The following is an 18,609-nucleotide window of genomic DNA, read 5'->3' as shown; positions in this document are numbered from 1 at the left end:
AGTACCACCGGCGTCATCTTCTTCCTCAGCAACAACGCCATCACCTGGCAAAGTCAGAAGCAGAAGGTCGTCGCTCTGTCATCATGTGAAGCAGAATACATTGCTGGGACTACTGCTGCTTGTCAGGGAGTATGGCTGGAGCGCCTCCTTGCAGAGCTCAAGGGCGAGAAGGAAGGCGCGGTGAAGATCCACATCGACAACCAATCCGCCATCCAACTCAGTAAGAACCCGGTCTTCCACGATCGCAGTAAACACATAGACACAAGGTTCCATTTCATTCGTGAATGCGTCGAAGAAGGAAGGGTGAACGTCGCCTCCATTGGCACTGCTGAGCAACTGGCGGACATCTTGACGAAGGCACTGCCGCGTGAGCGCTTCAGTGAGCTGCGCGACAAGCTCGGCCTCGTCGATCTCAATAAGGTACGCAAGGCTTAGGAGGAGATTTGTTCGATTAAGCCTTGCTATATTTAGTTTGCATGTTCTCTCTTTGCATGCGCGCATGAGCACCAGGTGTGTGGTTCGCCGTGCGCGCGGTAGAGGCCGTGGCCGAGAATAGCTCGCCACGAACCTGGGCTCTCAGCCGTGAGCAACGTCGTGGGCGTGGGGATGGACGCGCTAACCACGCGACGTGCGGAAAATGGCCGAGCGCTTTGCCTTGTAATTTCGGTATTTAATCAAGTGAAAGACAACAGAAAACGCCGTCTGTTCTTAGCGGCACAAAACTCGTGTGTTCTGGTGTCTCCTGTGTTCAAGTGTTCGCGTGCGTTGTTCATCTTCTCCGGCGAGCTCCAGCGTTCGCCAGCGTCGTTCACCACCGCCCCGGGCCTCACATTGCTCTCGTGGATGAAGAAGACAATAATGGCAAACAAAGCAAGATCGGAGCAGAACGGAGAGGACGAGTTCGATGTAAGTACCTGCACTGGGGAGCCGCTTCGACTGCAGTTTCTTGATCCATCCACGTTGCCGCCGGCGCCGTCAAAGAGCGGGGCGAAACGCCTTCCTCAGCTGCAACTGCTCCAGCTCCGTCGAAAGCGGAAACACCATTTGAAAGCGCAACAGAATTGCAGATATATGCCTGACTAGAGAGAGAGAAGCCGTTTTGCGCCTTCTGTATCTTGAAGGCAAAGTTGGTTGAGGCCAGAGAGATATACTTAAGCTGGCATCTGCTAACTGTAACTTCTTATCTTCTATATAATTTTGAACAGCAGATACTAATACACGTAGCTAGTACAAGTAATCAAACATTATTTGAAGTACGAACAAGGGCTTGCCGTGTACACTGCATACCAGAAGTCAGATCCAGATCCAGGGCTGCACGTTTGACGCTGTCAAATTGGTGCTGTGTCTGAGTTCATGTGCATTGCTGCTTAAATATGCGTACTAGTACTTTCACAAACAAAAAATGCGTACTAGTAAAAATAATGGTCTGTACTACTACCTCATCTGTCAGTCATACTAGATGCTCAATGTTCAGTCTGCATGACCGGCACGGTGGAGTAGCTAAAATATATTTATAATATGGAGTATGAGTTATATGTACACACTCCTATAACTGATATAGACTAAGACATTAAAAATAGGAAACAAACTTATTATTCAACTTAGACTCAAAGAAAAGTAAGACTAAACTTTCTACCGTTGGTTTATTTTTAATATTACGGTGCAACGAAAAGGAAACAGAGTCTGGGATAGATCCTTGGTGTGGACCATCAAATTAGCTTCCTATAGAGTACAAATATGCCCAAATCAGATTTTGTATGCGAGAGTTATAGGTTTTTTTAACCCGGGTCTGTGTAGCTATGACGTGGCAAATTCCGAATCAACTTCAAACTTTCTTACGGTCAATCTCCATATATGGGTATTTTAAACATGTGGAAAGCTATGATATAGTTAGATATCATCTGGAAGTTCTTGTAAACCACAAACTCTCCAAGTCCAGCTATGTTTGCGCATGCATCTTCTAATGAAATAGCCAAATCTCTTAGTAGGAAGCTCAAAATCCCATACGTACTGTTTGATTCGTTAGAAAGTAGACTCGATACCCTCTCCATATAACAACTTTTTAAGCCTCGGAATCCTCTGTACACCTATGCGCAATTTCAAAAATGTAACGGGCACAACTGCACACAATTTAACATGAAGTCGGTTGCCTGATCCTCATTATTAGGGCATTTTCACAGTCACGATTCCATCTTTACAGTTGCCGAGAACAAATTCTGTTCGCACCAAAACAATGCACAAGAGAGAACTACCAGGCAACTTAAGAAGAAGCAATTACAATTACATACGTACAGAGGCATGTTACATGACAACCTAATCCATCACGACGCAGTCTGGTGCACCGCAGCCGCGCCGTCACCCGCCGCCGGCGTCTCCACCGGCGCGGCCGGCGCCTCCATCTTGGCAATGCCGTGGCCACCGTAACGATGAGGAGGCCCGTGCGCGCCGAACCCGCCCTCCATGTCGTCGTCGTAGTAGGCGACGCGATCCCTGCGTGGTCGGGGCCGCAGGTGCTTCTTGGTGCAGACCTGCCCCACGAGGCAGGGTGTGTTTAGTAAAGTTATAGTTCTAAGATTTTTTTAGTTTGTTGTTTCTAACTTTAAAAATTCATGATACATCGAGGGTGTTTGAGTAAATCATTATATTTCTATTTCAATATAAAATAAAGACTTAAATTATTTGATCTTAATTAACAATTTCAAAACCTGATATGGAGCTAGAAGCTAGAATCGTGTTAAACGGGAACTTGTGTTATTGTTTTCACATAGAATAGGTATGGTTCAGTTTAGCAGTACAAATACAAAGTTCTTTTTTATTGTTGGTGTTGGGAACTTGGGTTACCGAACACAAGGGACCTTCGGCTTCTCAAAGGAGATCGAAGGCTTTTTAATGTGATACACACTTACGGAAAATTATACGGTATCATTAATGGCATTCATCTTTTCAGTTATAGTAACAGCCTATTTATAGCTCGTACCTAACCACTCCTAGTTATTATTTACAACTTTACCCCTCTAACTGCAACATTTTTGGTATATTCGAGGGTATTCTAGTACTATCCTAAGTACATTAGCATATTTACAATTGTACCCTCCACCATCCTCGGATTCCAGCGAATGTCGCCGCTTCTCCCGAGCTCCCGAAGGTCTATCGCAGATGGGACCTTTGGCGTACCTTCGGCTGGCTTCGTCGTAACGTCACGAATTGGCCTACAGTTGACCTCTGAAAGCCCACCAAAGGCTTCGCCTGCTATGATAGCTTCGGCGCTCTCTTCAGGGGATTTCCTCAGGGCGACGTGGGGAGGCCTTCGGTCGGCCTCCGAAGGCCTGAGTCGCTTGTCCCAAGGGTACATTTGTCATCAAATATTTTCTGAAATAACACAACTGTATTCTATTAGTAAATAGTGTTCACCAAAGGTCTTCGACTCACCATCCGAAGAGGGCTTGCGAGAGCATTCCCCAATACCAGCCCCCACAGGTAAGGTTCTTCTTCGATGGGCCGAACCTGTGGATCAAATGGTGTGACCGAATGTTGTTCCCTTCGGCCTGCCGAAGACATCTAGTGACCTGTATTACCTTTTAGCAAATAGTCCCCTCTGATTTTACTGGGTTGGTGATTTTGTCCCCACGCGATGTTTAGGATTCATAAACGCCAGCTACCGTCAGTTCGTACTTAACGTCATTTAGGCCATGACCCAATTTCCAATACGCACCATTTCCACTACCGTTTGCCATTGCTTTTACAATTATGTGTGTGTGTGTGTGTGTACACTCTACCCAACGACTCACTTTTTACCGTGCGCCCTCACTGAAGCACTTGCTCTCATACGAAAACTTCCACATCTCATTCTGAACCCTGCGAGACCCTATGGCCCCGAAAAGCAAATCTGGTCACCCGAAGACATACTAGAGCGGGTGATCAAAGGTTGACGAAGATGTACTAGTCGGACTAATCAAAGAAGGCATGATCAATGACATTTCAAAGGTCAAACTCCCGAAGGACCAGGAGACTCCGGCCCTCGGAGAAGACGAAACCATCATTTTTGTGGACTATTTTCGAGCAGGGTTTCACCTTCCTTGCAATGAGATGGTGCCGAAGGTTCTAAAAATGGTCGAAGTCTTCCTCCACCAGCTGACACTGAATGCCATCGTTCGGCTCAGCCTTTTGGCAGTTAGAAGGAGCAAAGGCCTCACCAAGGGTTTCATTGCAGCTCACAAACTTCACCACCAGTCGAAGCCGATTTTTACGTCCAACATGCAAAACGAGGCTCACTATGGCTATGTGAACTTTACTTACCATGCCAGGCTGGGGACGCCTGTCATAGCTTATAAAAATAAGTGGCAGAAGGAATGGACTCAATGGTGGTTCTGCCATAAGGTAGACCAAAAAGAGTACCTTGTGTCAAAGTGCGAAGAATACAAAGGGAACTGTGTCCCAGATGTACGCCTGAAAGACTCCCAGAAGGCAGCCTTCTAAGCCTTTACTCGGTGTGCAAAGCACTTGAGCACGCACGACCTCATAAAAGAGTTCGTGGTATCATGGGTGTGGCCCCTGAGCGAAGGCTAGTCCATCCCAACCTTCAATGCTAAAGGGCCGGAGGGACTATGTCGTCGCGAGCCTGATTTTAGAGATTTCACAGGTTTGTTCGTTATCCATTTATGTTAAATGTGCTCCATTTTCCTACTATTATCTTACATTTTGTGCTTTTGAACAGATACAAAAGTGGTTGAAGTGGAAACTAGAGCCACACTTCTCATGGGAAAATTCACCCAAGGTGAGGCTCAACTTTGCGCCGACCAAGCCGTTGGTCGTCGGCTTAATCGGAGTTTTGATATGCAGGGTCTCGTTTACAAGGTTAAACCGAAGTTGTCCCTATCTTCCATAGGTCAAGACGAAGGTGGACGCTCCCCTCATGCCAAGACTGGCGAGGCCTCTGCTAAACACCAAAAAAAGAAGAAAAACGAAGACCCTCCATCGCGAGGAGCCAGGAAAAAGAAAGCTCTAGCCCTGAGGAAATGGCCTCGCCAACTGGCCTCCAATGACTTGGTGGATGTTGAGGGTCTCGCAGGCCCTGAAGCCATTCATGTGGTGCCTCTTCAACAGGCACCTCCAAAGGACACGCAAGAAACTTCCGTCGCCTCACCGAAGCCTGCTGCTACTATGCAAGTTGACCTCGTCACCCTCATTCTTAGTGATAAAGATGATGAACCGCTGGATATGCACGTTGCTACGAAAACAACGGATGAAGGTGGCGAGGGATCCAAAGAAGCAAGAGACGCCGAAGGAACAGGAGTCGGGTCATCCTCCCGCTCCTCCTCCAACTCTTCGTCTAGCTCCTCTATGGGCCACAGGGCCACTAAAACCGAAGAGGAGCATAGCGCTTCGCCAACTCCTCTCCCCCATGCGAGCAAAGGTCCTATTTCTTTTAGCAAGGTGCGCAATGATAAGGTAACCGACATCGAAGAATTGAAGCTTGCTTCGTTTACGCCAAGCTCTGGGAAGGTGAAAGATGTAAAGAAGATGTTCAGCAGCTTCGTCCTTCCCGAGCTCGAGCTTCAACTCGTGTGGAAGTCTTTTACTGAACTTTTGGATGCTTTGGATGTTGCAATTGGAAAGGTATTTTGTATTGTTATTTTGCTCTCCTTCGCATACCCATGCTCATAGTGTTGTAGTACCACATGTTATGCTTCTTTCACGCACTCAATGTAGACACGCGGAGCACTTAGAGGCTCGCGCGAAAAATGTTGAAGCACTAAGAGCCATGTATGAAGCACGGATGGAGAAAGCCGAAGCCCAGAAGAGGTATTATGTGCGGCAGATGAAGGAGGCCTTTCCATAGTCGCAAACGCTCGAAAAAGAAGTGGGTTCCCTTCGGTCAGATAAACTAGGCCTAGAGGAAGAGGTAATTGTTCTTCACAAAAACCTAACGGTGTCCGAAGCTAACGTGTCAGAGCTTCAAACCCTCTATGATGCTGAAAAAGCTAAAGCCCAACGGCTGTGCGACGAATTAGAGCAGACGAAGCAACTGTCTAGCAACGTTGTTAAAGAGCGGTTAGAGATCCTGGAGCCGAAGGCTGTTGTGGCTAGTGAGGCTATCAGCAAGACCTTTGAAAAAAATAGTGCTTCAACCATGCCTCCAATGCTTAAGGATGTTTGGCTAGGTGGTCTCCTCAGATGGATCAATGATACTAGCAGCAGCCTTCTATCTGTAGCTCTTTGAGGTCAGGTAGCACTTTGGCTTTTGCTTCTGAAGGTCTCTTTTGCCTTCGGTGCGGGGGCATGCACTCTTAGCCCCTGTTTTTCAAGTCAAGATGTGTGCCACCTTCTTTGAGGTCGGGCAACACTTCAGCTTTTTTTAAGGTCTCTTTTGCTTTCGGTGTGGAAGCAGACACTCTTAGCCCCTGTTTTTCAAGTATAGAGGTGCACCACCTTATTTGAGGTCGGACACCACTATGGCTTTTGTTTCCGAAGGTCTCTTTTGCCTTCGGTGCAGGGGCAGGCAGTCTTAGCCCCTACCTTTCAAGTCGAGAGGTGCGCCACATTTTTTCAAGTCAGACAACACTTCAGCTTTTTCGTGCGTCAAACAGATATGCATGGGTGCAATTGAATAACAATTAACTTGCCATAATGGCAAAATTGTTGCCAAAGGAAAAATATTTTAAAATAAGGACAACTACGAAGTAACTTACATGCTTTGGATTTTTGCTGTGGGTTTGCACCCGTCAAGTCGAAAGGTATGATGTCTTCCATTTAGACATTCCATACCTCAACTTTTATGGCGTCTCTTCATCTCACCTCCTTTCATCGATCGGTGTGCTTCCTTCTATCGAAGGCTTGCACCACTTCGACGATGAATTATACATAATTTCCATACATCTAAACACTTTCTTGGGGGTAATTTCATAAATATTAAAGAGAGTTTACAAAGGTTCTTGTCTTGTTAAAAACTGGACACACTGACGAAGGGTCCCTCTGTGAGGAAAAGAGTACAACATATGTACATTGCTTTGATTGAAATACAGAATTTAAAATTGCATAAGTGTAAAACTACTATGGGTACTTCACCCATTAATATGAAGACACCTTTTTTGATCTTCACTACACATAAAACTTGCGAAGGTTGTCAGCATTTCAAGTATGTGGAAGTTCTTTCCATTCTATAGTAGCCAGGTGATAAGACCCAGGCCTCACTGAACTCTTTACCAAGAAAGGTCCATCCACCTGCTCTGCAATTTTCCCACAGTTGAAGTATTGGTGAGGCTTCATAGTACCAGGTCTCTAGGAATGAACTCCTTCGGTGAAATTTTCTTGTCTCTCCATCTCTTAGTTTCCTCCTGGTATTTTGTCAAGTTTTCGACGGCATGCATTCTAATTTCCTCCAGTGCATCCTTGGATATCAATTCTTCGCTTTGAGTTGATTCAATCGTGACCTGAAATGATTTATCTTTACATTCCTTCGGAGTCATCGCCTCTTCGCCGAAGATCAAACGAAATGGCTTGAATCATGTTAGTCTTGTTATCATTGTCCTTACTGACCACAAGACCTTCGGTAATTCTTCAATCCATTTTTCTTTTGGCAGACCTTGTAGACACCTTGCGACACCAGTTAGGACGATGCCATTCACCCTCTCCACAGCTCCATTTGATTGTGGGTGATATACTTACGTGAAGTGGACTTTAATTCCCAGGTCTTCGTAGAATTACTCGAACCCTTCGCTGTCAATTTGCATGCCATTGTCAACCATCACTTCGTGAGGGACGCCGAAGCGCAGATGATGTTTTACCATAAGAATTTTTGGACATTTTTTGATGTTATGGTCACCAGCAGTATTACTTCCACCCATTTGGAGAAGTACTCAACTGTGACGATAGCATAGAACAAATTTTCTAGGGCCGCTGGTAACTGTCCAATGATGTCAATTCCCCCACCGCATCAATGGCCAGACCGGTGGAATGAGCTGTGTCTTTGCCGAAGGCCTGTTTGAGCCCTCGGCCAAGTATTGGCACTTCACGCAGCTTCGGACTATGGACTCTGCATCAGAGATGGCCTTCGGTGCTGATATGCGAGCAACACTGTCTATTGTGTATTTCTTTTAGCAAATTTTGCCCCTCTTCCTGGGATATGCACCAAAGCATCGGTGCACAAACTCCCATCTTGTACAAGTCATCTCCCACAATTTTATAGTTTCTGGCTCTTCGCACCATACGTTTTGCCTCCACATGATCTTTGGGCTCGTAGTAGCCTCAAAGGTAGGCTATTATAGGGTAGCACCAATCTTCGCTCTCAATGACAGTGACAGTACGTGTCACCTGCAAAGGGGCCTCGACAGCTGGCACCTTCAACTTCTAATAAAAAAAACATCTAGCGGAATTGGCAGATGTTGCGCCGCGGCCTTTGCGAGGTCATTGGCCTCAAAGTTATCATTTCTTGATATGCTTTTGACTGTAAACCCCAAGAAATGTGTTTCCATGCTTCGCATTGTTGCCATATACTTAACTAGTTCTAGCTCCTTCGCCTCAAATGTCTTGTCAATTCGGCTTGAGACCACCCTAGAGACTATCTTGGCCAGGACCCTTCGGGCTCCCAGTGCTCACTCCTTACGAAGCCCAAGGAGAACTGCTTTGTACTCTGTGACATTATTTGTTGACCGAAAATCAAGCTTGGCGGCATATCTCAACTTCACACCCAAGGGCGAAGATACCACTGCCGCCCTGCCAGCACTAAAGCTCCCCAGGCTTTGTCACAATACACGATCCGAACTGGGTCTAATGAGATTTCCTCTGGTGCTTCGGCCTGCGGCGTCCAGTCTGCCAAAAACTCTACCAAAGCTTGAGATTTTATCATCGTCCTTACGACTAAGGCCAACGTGAATGTTGCAATCTCTGCGGCCATTTTTCAATCCTTCCTATGGCTTCACAATTTTCAAACATGTCGCGAAGGAGTAAGGAAGTGGGCACTGTTATCTTGTGTGCTGTGAAATAATGGCGAAGCTTTCGTGATACCATCACCAGCGTGTAAGCCATCTTCTCCATCTCAGAATAGAACCTTCTTCGGCCCTGCCAAAGCTTTCGAAACATAGTATATCGGAAACTGCTGCAACTTATCATTTACTTGCATCTCTTGCACAAGTACAACACTTATTGCCGAAGGATATGCGCTATGTACAGCAACAACTCAGCCTTCAGATCTAGGATAGTCAGAGCCGTGAGCTTCGTCAGACATTTCTTTAATTCATCAAATACATTCTGTTGCTCCACGCCTCATTTGAAAGGGTCAGAGCCTTTAAGGGTTTTGAAGAAAGGAAGGCTTTGCTCGGCGGATCTGGCAATGAATCGGCTTAGAGCTGCCAATCTTCCTGTTAGACGTTGTGTTTGTTTCCTACTCTGGAGAGGTCTCATGTTAAATATTGCTTGTATTTTTCGAGGACCTACTTCGATACCCCTTTTTGAGACCAAGAAGGCCAACATTCTTCCAAATCGTATACCAAATGCACATTTTTCTGGATTTAGCTCTAGTCATGCAATTCGCAAAATTTTGAAAGTTTCTCAAAGGTCATCGAGGTGTTTGTCCTTTGTGATGCTTTTGACCAATATGTCGTCAACATATGTGGAGATATTTTGCCCCAACTGTGACTTCAGCACTATTTGGACCAATAGAGCGAAGGTGGCTCAAGCATTTCGAAGGCCGAAGGCCATCCTTACAAAACCATATATACCGAAAGAGGTTCTGAAACTTGTTTTTTCCTCATACTCCTTCGCCATCTAAACCTGATGGTACATAGAATATGCATCCAGAAAGCTTAACATCTCACAGCCAGCAACTAATTGATCAATGTGTGGCAAAGGAAAGTCATTCTTCGGACATGCTCTATTAAGGTCTGTGAAATCTACACGTATCCTCCATTTGTCAATACTTTTCTTGGCTAGCACTGGGTTGGACAGCCACTCAGAATGCAACGCTTTGTGTGCTACTCTAGCATCCAGCAGCTTCTGCACCTCAGCCTTCGCTGCATCTTCTCTCTCTTTTGAAGCCTTTTGAAGCTTTTGCTTCTTTGGCTTTACATTCGGGTCAACATTTAGAGTATGTTGAATGATTTCTCTATTGACTCCTTGCAAATCCTTCGGCGACCAAGCAAAGGCATCTTTGTTGTTACGAAGGAACTGTATCATCCTTCGCTCAGTTTCCTCTGTGGTCTCGGCTCCAATGACAACTGCTTTGTCTGGCCTGTCTTGACATGGCAACACCTTCTTGGTCTGGCTTTGTGTCTAGCCTGCATCACCTGCTATGTCCGTGGATGTTCTTCATATTCCTCAGGTTTCATCGGAGGTTCTGCTACTACATGAACATTTCACCTGCCCAGAGTATTTCCCACTTAAATTCTACGGGCCACTTGTTGATCTCCCAACACCACTATGACACCTCCGAGACCGGCTATCATGCACAAATACCCATCTTGGGGTATTGCTCCGAATTTATTCAAGACTCCCCGTCCAAAAATTGCACTGTAAGGATAGGTGATATCAACCACATCAAAGATAATATCCTCCGCCCGAAAGTTTGACCCTTTACCAAATGAAACTAGGATCTATATTTTTCCCAAAGCATTAATTTCTTTTCCCCCGAAGCCTAGCAATGGGGATCCAGCCTTCCAAAGGTCATTTCGTTGCATGACCATCTTATCAAAAGTGTCGACAAAGATAATGTCTGCCGAACTTTCACCATCTATGAGGATTTTGTACATTTCGTTCCCTGAAATGTTTGCCATCATGATGAAGGCATCTGTATGCGAATAATCTAGGACCCTCATGTCCTCCTATGAAAAGGTAATGGGTACATAAGACCACTTTGAATGGACATAAAGAGGGCCTACCCAACATGGTTAACCCTTCACACATATTCTTTTCGTTATCTTTTTGATTCAGTTTCCTTATTGGATCCTCCAGTGATTTCCAACACAACATTGAATCGACGGTTTACTATGTTCACCGATCTACTATTTTCTACGGGGGGAGGGGGGCTTCAATTGCTGGTCTTAGTGGAGGGGTGGGAGTGCTGTTTGAAAAGTTGTCAACTAACCAAAGGTCTGGTCTGGTGGAGCCGAAGGTGCAGGAACATATGGCTGCGGCACAACCATAGTCATTGGTCGTCACTGATTAGCGAATGCTGAGGGATTTGGGTCACGAGTCTGATTGGATTCCCATGCGTCGCCCTACCTGAAATGTGCGGCATGATGCACAACTCTTGCAGGATCAAAGGATTGCTTCCCTAAGCTTTCTTTCATGGCTATGACTTGCGGGCACTGCTTAGTCTTATGACCAGCACTTTTGCCATGCAACTCATAGTATAATATGGCTAGATCCCACGAAGCCCGTCCTCCTCAACCGCCTCGACCTCCATAGTCTCTATCACTTCGGCCGCCTCGAGCACCCCCACCTTGTGTTTCGATGACCTCTTGCACGACCTCGACCTGTCTAGAGTCTATCTGATTGATTTCTTTTTGCATTGATGTGTACTTGAATGCTTCATTTTTTTTGTGTGCTTCGATCTGTCTCTCGATTTGCCAGCGTTTATGTCCCAGCTTGATGAATTTGGATTTAATTGTCTTCAACATTGCAAGCTCACTTTTCCTCTGAAGATGGTCCATTTCAGACCTCACATACTCCTCCATCTTGTTGAAGAGCTCTTGGACACTCTCTGGCCTCTTGAGTGTAAGCTTTCATGCCAAAAGTCCTCCTCTGATACCCTAGATAGCGGCATCGATGATAGTATCTTCGCTCAAACCCTTCGCCTGGCAGCAAACATGCACAAATCAATGCATATAGTTCTGCAGTGTCTCTGTTGATTGTTGCTTGACTGTGAAGAGGTCGCCAGCGGTGACCTTCTCTGCCTGATTGCCTTAGAAATTACTATAAAGGGCATTACGTAACTGCTCTCATGAGTAAACAGATCCTGGAGTCAAAGCGGAGTACCACGACCTTGCTATCCCCTTGACCACCAACACAAAGTCCTTCGCCAGCATTGTGTTGTCTCCCCAGTGGATTCAACTGCTGCCTCAAAACCCATAACAAATTTCTTTGGATTTGATTCCCCGTCAAACATCACCACCATTGGCATCTTGAAGCCTGAAGACCATGGCTGGTTTTGTAAGCCGATAGAGAGTGGTGATTTTGGATCGCCAGCGCCTGACCTATGCCGAAGGTCCTGCACTGGTCATACTGTAAATGCTGACGAAGGAGTGATCACGTGGGTCTGCTCGCCCCCCCCCCCCTGGCTGCAACCTGTTGATTTCTTCTTGTATTATGTCCAGAGTTCTTCTGGCTTCATCAGATCGACGTCGATACTCAGCGGCCTTCTGACTCATTGCCAAGCCATTTAGTGTATGCTTTTTCTGCACAATTTGCCTCTCCAATTCTTCGACTTCTGGCATGGCGGCCCTTTCTTCTTCGACTTTGTACTCTCCAAAGCTATCGAAGTCATCAAGCTCTTCAACAAGATGTGCTTTTCCCCTTTCCTCTACCGAAGCCTCGAAGCGTGTGCGTGGGTTAGCTTCTACCCTCCGTGTTGCTGCATTTGCATCTTCGTGGATAGCTTCTTTGTGATGAGCTTCGCCATCACCTGTGACCACCACATTCACCCCATCCTGTCCCTACTGGTCGCCATCAGCTCCACCGATCAAAGTGTTGATCGGCTCCGACACCGCTAAAGGGTGTGCTTCGACCGAAGCCCCCACTGGAATCAGTTGATCCGGCAATGTTGTTGATGTACCAAGTGGCTTCGGCTTCTTTTTGGGTGGCATGACTTCGGAATGTTAAATCCCCACCGACGGCACCAACCATTGGGAACTTGGGTTACCGAACACAGGGAGGGGCCTTCGGCTTCTTAGAGAGAACCGAAGGCTTTTTAATGTGACACACGCTTATGGGAAACTATGTAGTATCATTAATGTCATTCATCTTTTCAATTACAGTACCAGCCTATTTATAGTCCGTACTCAACCACTCTCGATTATAATTTACAACTTTACACCCCTAACTGCAACATTCCCGACATATTCGAGGGTATTCTGGTACTATCCTAAGTACATTAGCGTATTTACAATTGTACCCTCACCATCCTCGGATTCCAGCAAACGTCGCCCCTTCGGAGTACCTTCAGCTAGCTTCATCGTGGCATCACGAATTGGCCTTCGGTTGACCTCTGAAGGACTACCAAAGGCTTCGCATGTGATGATAATCGGCGCTCTTGTTGGGGGATTTCCTCAGGGTGACGCGGAGAGGCCTTCGGTCGACCTTCGAAGGCCCGAGTCGCTTGCCCGAGGGTCCATTTATCATCAAACATTTCCTGAAATAACACAACTATATTCTGTCAGTAAATAGTATTTACCAGAGGTCTTTGACTCACCATTCGAAGGGGGCATGCGAGACTATTCCCCAATAGTTGGTGATTTTTTTTAATGAATCTTGAGCAGTGGAGAGAGGCATATGCCTTGTCATCGCAAGGGGGGCTAATGCGCATAGAATGCGCCAGATGGCAACTATGCATGTTTAGCTACTGACCATAGGAATTTTAGAGTTAACAACATTTCTTCTATCTAACTTTGCAAGGGCAAAGCCGGAGAGGAACATTGACTTGTGTCTACTTGAACAGAGATTTGTAGCTGAAAAGCTTGCAGTAAAATACTGTAGCAAAGTGTTGTAGCAACTGTCGAGTTGATCGGGACCTACTGTTTCAGATCACACCACTAAGAATGGCTCAAAGTCATAGTACTGTTGCCCCGACCTACTGTTTCAGATCGCACAGATCGCACCACTGAGAATGGCTCAAAGTCACAGTACTGTTGCCCTATGACTTTTTTCCAATAAGAGGATCTCGTTCCGCTCCTATGACCATCCCTGTTAGCTACTCGGTCATCCATTGAAGATCTAACAAAGGCAAATGCGCAAGTGACATGGCAAATCCATTTTCCCCACAGCACATAGTACAAAAAACCCATCCTCGCATCATCTTCTTCTTTGTCTTATCGCCGCCCTAGCTCTCGCCTCTTTTCTCCTTCCACACCACAATAGGGTGGAATCCAAGAACCCACGCGCCATGGCTTCCACCGCCTTGCCCTCCGCCTTGTCCCTCCTCTCCGTCCCCCACCGCCTTCACCCTACCCAAAGCGCTCCCCTTCCCCACCCATGCCCACGGACATTTCACCGTCGCATGCACCTCGACTGCCTCCCTGAAGGTCCTCGAGCTCGGGGACGCCATCACGAGGCTCACCCTCGAGGAGGCGCGTGGCCTGGTGGACCACCTGCAGGAGCGCCTCGGCTTCTCCACGACCGCGTTCACCCCTGCCGTCGCTGTCGTCGCACCCCCGCCCCTCCTCTCGCCATCTCTGATAGATCCGCACCTACAGCCCTGTCGCTGCGCTAACCTCTTAATTTTGAAGCTCCCTGCCCCAGCACTGGACCATCCGTCAGTCCTCCACCACCCGCGGCCAGTGGGGCCCCTCCCCCTCCCGCCTTGTTGCTCCGCCCCTACGTCTATCTCCTCCGTCGGGTCCACATGATCTTTTCTAAATCTAGCGACCAAGGAAAACCCCCTCCCCAATCAACCCCTCCCCTACCCATCAACGGTCAAAGTTCTTCATTACCTGAGATATCGATCTCGTTTCTTAGACACCTGATCATTAAGAAGCATGGAAAAATAATTGCAACATACAAGAAGCTCATCAGTAGATGCAGCGCATAGCACCACACTGCTGCTATCAACAGCAGTTGCACACTATACCCGTGTGGTTATTTGATGAAACGACATCATCTTATTTATAGTACATGATGTGTTACTAGAACTGGAGAACACTAGACACTAGGTCTGAGTCTGACTGTAGGAGTCCTCCATCTAGTATGCTGCACGTTGCCAACTTCAGGTGGTACGAATTGCCCCTGCGGGCGTCCCATCCTCATCTGCCTTTTCCAGCTTCGCCTTCTTTGCTTCATAATCCTCAACAGCAGCTTTGATCGCATCCTCGGCAAGCATGCTGCAGTGGAGCTTTACTGGTGGAAGAGATAGGTGCTTCGCAATTTCACTGAAAAAATTACAGGACAAAGAAGTCATGAGAACTTAACGAATTGAAGATGCAGTGGAGATCTCAAGGTCAAAAAGGAGAACCTTTTGCCCATAATGTGACAACAGAATTGTAAAACAAAACGATTCTGAAAAAATCTGCCTGACCAGCTTACTGACAATACGGAAGTTACACACAAACTCCTAACGAAAATTTTCATGCTAGAAAGACAGAATAGGTCAAAATGAACCGTACCATTACGAATGACTACAGGCTAAGCTGATGGGATAACAAGGGAGAGCAGATTATCTGTTAGATTCCAACAATTAACAGTAAAGGTGATGCACAGGATGGGCAACAAGCAGACATACATATGCAGAGCTAGAAAATATGTTTAGTGCTAATCATTATAAAACACATACCAATGCATCTAAATGATATGGAGTTATGGACCCAGCAGGTTAGAGGTTGATATCAACACAAGCGATCAATATAAGTCTAGCCATATAATGTTAAAGTGAATGATAAAGAAAAGAAAGATGAGTCTAGCCAAATAAGAGCAATCAATATGGAACAATGATATCCAAGCAGAGTCATAACTTAGTAACTTACGTGTTCTTGATTGCTACTACTTCCTCCATTTGCTTCCCCTTCACCCATTCAGTGGCTGCAAGTGCAGAGATGTATCAGGAACCAACTCTAAGCATATTATTCGATGAAACAAACCATCTCAACTTAAATTGCAAAATTTATATGCCCCTGATATCAGGCAAACATTTTAGGAGGCAATACATAAACCCAGTGATGGCAACATGTCAGTAAATCAAACTAAGTGATTAATAAACGGTATGGCAACTAAGCATCAATACCATTAGTTACAAATGATTAGTCAGCTACACAAAACACTAAGCAGAAATACACTAATAATCTACAAAACCAAAGCAGCCAGCCCAGAAGCGCACTGTGGTCAGCTGATTAGATCTGTTACTAATACAAACTCATATATCATATTTTAATGAAACCTTTCGCTCCTGGCCTCTTTCAAACACAAAAATGCTTGTATCTCGAGATTGTTTAACTAATGGCACTCTACCCCCTGAATATTCCGTACTAACATAGAGGTTTCAGATGCTCGATATGCCCTGAACACAAACTAATTTTAAACGGCCTAACTCAAAACACATTGTTAGAGCATAAACATGGGCAACAAAATTGCTCCTCCATACATGAAGAATTTGATACATATATATACCAGACAAACTTGGCAAGTAAACAAATATCACACAATACTTTAAGCTAAAACTATATCTGACTTCAGAACCTGTAGTTTTTTCAACATATTTGCTTTTTCTAAAAGCCGTATCCATGTGACCTCCTTTGGTCTATGCTAACAACATCGTTTATTGTAAAACTGCCATATTCTAAGGCAAATCACCAAAAGTCTTGAGTTCCATGGTAACAAAAGCAGCTCTGTTTGAATATCAGATAGATTACACCTGCAAACTGCAAACCGATCTGCTCAAAGAGTGGCAGGGAATAGAACGGTATAACTGTCAAATAAAAAATATCACCACAGGCAGTATGCTTAGCTGGAGTAGCTCAGTTGGTTAGAGCGTGTGGCTGTTAACCACAAGGTCGGAGGTTCAAGCCCTCCCTCTAGCGCCATTATTTTCTTTTTTTTTCAAGCCCTCCCTATAGCGCCATTATTTTCTTTTTTAAGTCTTGTTTACAGTAGCAGGAAGATATATATATAATTCCCTACTGTTTTGCCTCAAAATGGATCCAACCGCCCAGCAGTCCAGCACCCTCAACCTGATCAACCATAGGAACAAGGTTGGCATTGGGTTCAAATCCCCGCTCTCCTTTAAACAAAGCTAGGCGATTCCTGGTACCTATTCTCATTGTTCACACTACATGAACAAGGCGGTCTGCATGCTTAAGTAAGATAGGCAATCAGTTCAGCGGGAATAGCATGGACTCAGTTAGTCAGTTTTATGATTCAGAGACTGAAACCACATCAGCGATCACCTGTTAACCACTAAAGCTTGATTCCGGAACTCATTTCTGGATAGCTCATAATCCCCATAAACACAACTACTGTACTTTTGAAGGTATACATAAATCCGCTCATCTAGGGGAAACTATGCAGATATATACATCTAATCGAGATTGAACTGGTAACTACTGGCTAGCATAATATTTTTCCAGCAACAGCATGTTACCGATAACCTCAGGGCCGCATCACACCATCAAAATCAACAGTAACCCACCATAATTTGCTAATTCAGTTATCAGTTATCCATCGACCAGATTATAGACCACCCATTCATCAAATTCACACGAGGGGAAACCTCAAAACCTGATCCTAAAGGGATAGAGCAATCTGCTCATAATAGAGGGAACGGGGAGCTGTGTTTGCTCACCGACGGAGGAGGACGCGATGGCGGAGCCACAGCCGAAGGTCTTGAAGCGTGCGTCGACGATCCTCCCGGACCCTTCGTCGACGCGGATCTGCAGCTTCATGACGTCCCCGCACGCCGGCGCACCGACGAGCCCCGTGCCCACATCCGGGTCGTCCTTGTCGAAGGCCCCCACGTTGCGCGGGTTGTTGTAGTGGTCCACCACCCGCTCGTGGTACCCCCTCCTCGCCGCCCCCGCGGGCGACGCCTGGCGGCCGGCCGCCGCGCCGAGGAGCCGCTTGCCCGCCGCGCGCAGCATCATCTCCGATAAGGTTGGAGCTCGGATGAGGCGTCTCAGGATTCCCCTCTCGCCCTCTCTGTTCCGTCGGGCGTTGGGCTCCTTCGTGTCACGGACGCAAAGGAGGAAGAGAGAGAGAGAGGCGTGCGAATGTGCAATGGTTGGGCCTGGCATTTATACCAGGGGGTGGCACGTGGGGCCCACGGAGGCGAGGGATATGGACTCTAGAGGCAACGCGTGAGTGAGGTGGTGGGTACGTGGCGGACCGTGATGGGTGGGCTAGGTGCGAGCTGGTTGATACGTGGAGACTGCAGAGCGTGAGGCGCCTCGGCCTTCTTAGATGGGCTTTTGCCACGTAGTTTTTTATTTTTATATTTTTTAATATTAATAATTAAATAAATAAACTTCTGATGTAACAATAAACATCTATCATACTCTCACGGTATGGTTAGACCTTACCACTCTCAAGATATGGTTAGATCCTACCACTCTTTGAAAGGATAGTAAGCCCTTCTAATATCGTGACAGTGTCTTACCATTTCTTGATGGGGCAGTTATGCACTTGCCGTCTCATCAGAGGGCGATAAGGCTTATACGAATATTACTATATCAGAGGTAATGTTTATAGCTAATTTTTTCTTGTCTATCTTTTATGTATAAAATAGTGGTTTTTTATTACTCTAAAAATTATAGAATTTTTTTATGTGTTTTATAATTCATGTGTAATCCATTATAATTGGATTCACATTAAAAAAACCTTTTTAAATTTAAACTAAAATTATTAAAAAAAAGACTACTTTATATTAATTTTAACAATTTTTAGGGCCTCAAATAAATTTTCAAAAATCTAGAAAAATCA

The 18,609-nt window shown here is 45.8% G+C and overlaps 1 protein-coding gene and 1 non-coding gene across 2 annotated transcripts; one reads left to right on the top strand and one right to left on the bottom strand.

The window, feature by feature from the left end:
* Window positions 1–14,675: 14,675 nt before the first annotated feature.
* LOC133885512 (iron-sulfur cluster assembly protein 1-like) lies at window positions 14,676–17,901 on the bottom strand. The gene is made up of 3 exons (XM_062325235.1): window positions 17,477–17,901; window positions 15,666–15,720; window positions 14,676–15,074 (listed from the first exon to the last, which is right to left on the bottom strand). Exons 1-3 carry the CDS (start codon window positions 17,772–17,774, stop codon window positions 14,912–14,914), a joined length of 516 nt encoding a protein of 171 aa, XP_062181219.1. The 5' UTR covers window positions 17,775–17,901; the 3' UTR covers window positions 14,676–14,911.
* TRNAN-GUU (transfer RNA asparagine (anticodon GUU)) lies at window positions 16,642–16,715 on the top strand. Its single transcript has one exon. It is a non-coding gene; the product is annotated as a tRNA-Asn (tRNA).
* Window positions 17,902–18,609: the final 708 nt, after the last annotated feature.

This window comes from Phragmites australis, chromosome 11, assembly GCF_958298935.1.
Source record: "Phragmites australis chromosome 11, lpPhrAust1.1, whole genome shotgun sequence".
Taxonomy (NCBI): domain Eukaryota; kingdom Viridiplantae; phylum Streptophyta; class Magnoliopsida; order Poales; family Poaceae; genus Phragmites; species Phragmites australis.
The sequence above is the reverse complement of the archived record's forward strand: the minus strand, read 5'-3'. Positions and strand labels throughout refer to the sequence as shown.

Coding starts and splice junctions, on each gene's coding strand:
- LOC133885512 (XM_062325235.1), bottom strand. CDS start 17,774: ATGATGCTGCGCGCGGCGGGCAAGCGGCTCCTCGGCGCGGCGGCCGGC. Junction 15,721..17,476: donor CATCGCGTCCTCCTCCGTCG/GTGAGCAAACAC, acceptor CTGCACTTGCAG/CCACTGAATGGGTGAAGGGG. Junction 15,075..15,665: donor GTAGTAGCAATCAAGAACAC/GTAAGTTACTAA, acceptor TAATTTTTTCAG/TGAAATTGCGAAGCACCTAT.